A 1,318-nucleotide genomic window follows, 5' to 3' on the forward strand; every position below is an offset into this window, starting at 1 on the left:
CCCCCCCCCCCCTTCCCGCCCCCCGGATCCCCCCCGGCGCTGTCCGAGGTGCTGTCGGGGAAGGGGGGCGCCGCGGCCGCCCGAAGGCTCCCACCCCCTCCGCCCTCCCCTCGCCCTCCCCGTTGATTTCTGGATCATTAAGTGGTTAAGGCGCTGCGGAGCCCTCACTATCGATCGCTGCCTCCCCACCACCGGCTGGCAGCCCCCAGCCCCGCGGCTCCGGGCAAGGGTGGGGTGGCCGGGAAGGGGCCCCGGGTGAGGTTGGGGTCCGTCCCCCCCCCCTCCCCACCCCCTCGGCGGCCAAAGTTTGACTCTGCCTCCCTCTCCCCCCTCTCCTGTCTGTCTGTCTGAGTGCAGCTGGGCGCGATGCTGAAGACGGAGCAGCCCTGGATGTAACACGCGGCGCCTTAGAGAGCCCTGCAGCAATTGTTGCCCGGATCTCAAGCTGAACTTCGCTCTATTTTTTTTTTTTTTTTTTCCTTTTTAGATTTTTTTTTCCTTTTTTTTTTTTTTTTTTTTTTTTTTTCCCTTTCTCTTTTTGTTGTTGTCGTCGCCGTTATTGTTAATTACCAACCCGCTTCCGCCGCGCCCTCCCCGCCAATGCCTGTGTGAGCGCCGGCACCTCGCGGGGGCCATGGAGGGCTCCACCGGCTTCGGGATCGACTCCATCCTCTCGCACCGAGCCGGCAGCCCGGCCGTGCCCAAGGGGGACCCGCTGGTGGGCGACGGCCGCTCCCCGCTGGAGCTGAGCCCCCGCTCGGAGGGCAGCAGCGGGTGCCCCTCTCCGCGTTCCCCGGAGGCGGCGGTGCGGCCGGGCCTGGACGCTCACCTGCAGCCGGGGCAGCTCTCGGCTCCCTCCCAGTCCCGAACCGTCACCTCCTCCTTCCTCATCAGAGACATCCTGGCCGACTGCAAACCCCTGGCCGCCTGCGCGCCTTACTCCAGCACCAATGGACCTCACGGCGGGCAGGAGGCGGCGGGCAGGATCCCCACCAAACCCGGAGAGGACTTTAGGGAGAAAATGGAAAAAACCACCAGCAGCTCCTCCTCGGACTCCGAGTACAAAGGTAAGAGCAGCGCAGCCTTTTGCGGGGCCCCGGAGATAAAAGGGTGGGGGGAACCGGGGTACCCCCGAAATTCGAGCGGCACCAACTTGGGGAAACTTCGGGAGGGAACGACGGGGCCGTGCGCGGCGCGGGGCCGGGGGCGCCCGGGGGCTGCACAGCGCCAGGTTCCGCGGACAGAATTCGGTTCTTTCGTTCCTATCCGCGGGGAGAAAGGAAGGGAGAACCGCCAGGGGAAAAAAAAAAAAAAAAAA

General features: G+C 64.8%; 1 protein-coding gene across 1 annotated transcript; it reads left to right on the plus strand.

Moving 5' to 3' along the window:
- Window positions 1-634: 634 nt before the first annotated feature.
- Window positions 635-1,067, plus strand: LOC122193379 (barH-like 1 homeobox protein; the record flags this gene model as incomplete). The annotated part of the gene is made up of 1 exon (XM_042894153.1): window positions 635-1,067. A coding segment is annotated over exon 1 (433 nt), but the record flags the coding sequence as incomplete, so codon positions are not given.
- Window positions 1,068-1,318: the final 251 nt, after the last annotated feature.

The sequence above is a fragment of the Lagopus leucura genome, unplaced genomic scaffold, assembly GCF_019238085.1.
Source record: "Lagopus leucura isolate 7727_CA_CO unplaced genomic scaffold, USGS_WTPT01 32885-0_obj-0_obj, whole genome shotgun sequence".
Taxonomy (NCBI): Eukaryota; Metazoa; Chordata; class Aves; order Galliformes; family Phasianidae; genus Lagopus; species Lagopus leucura.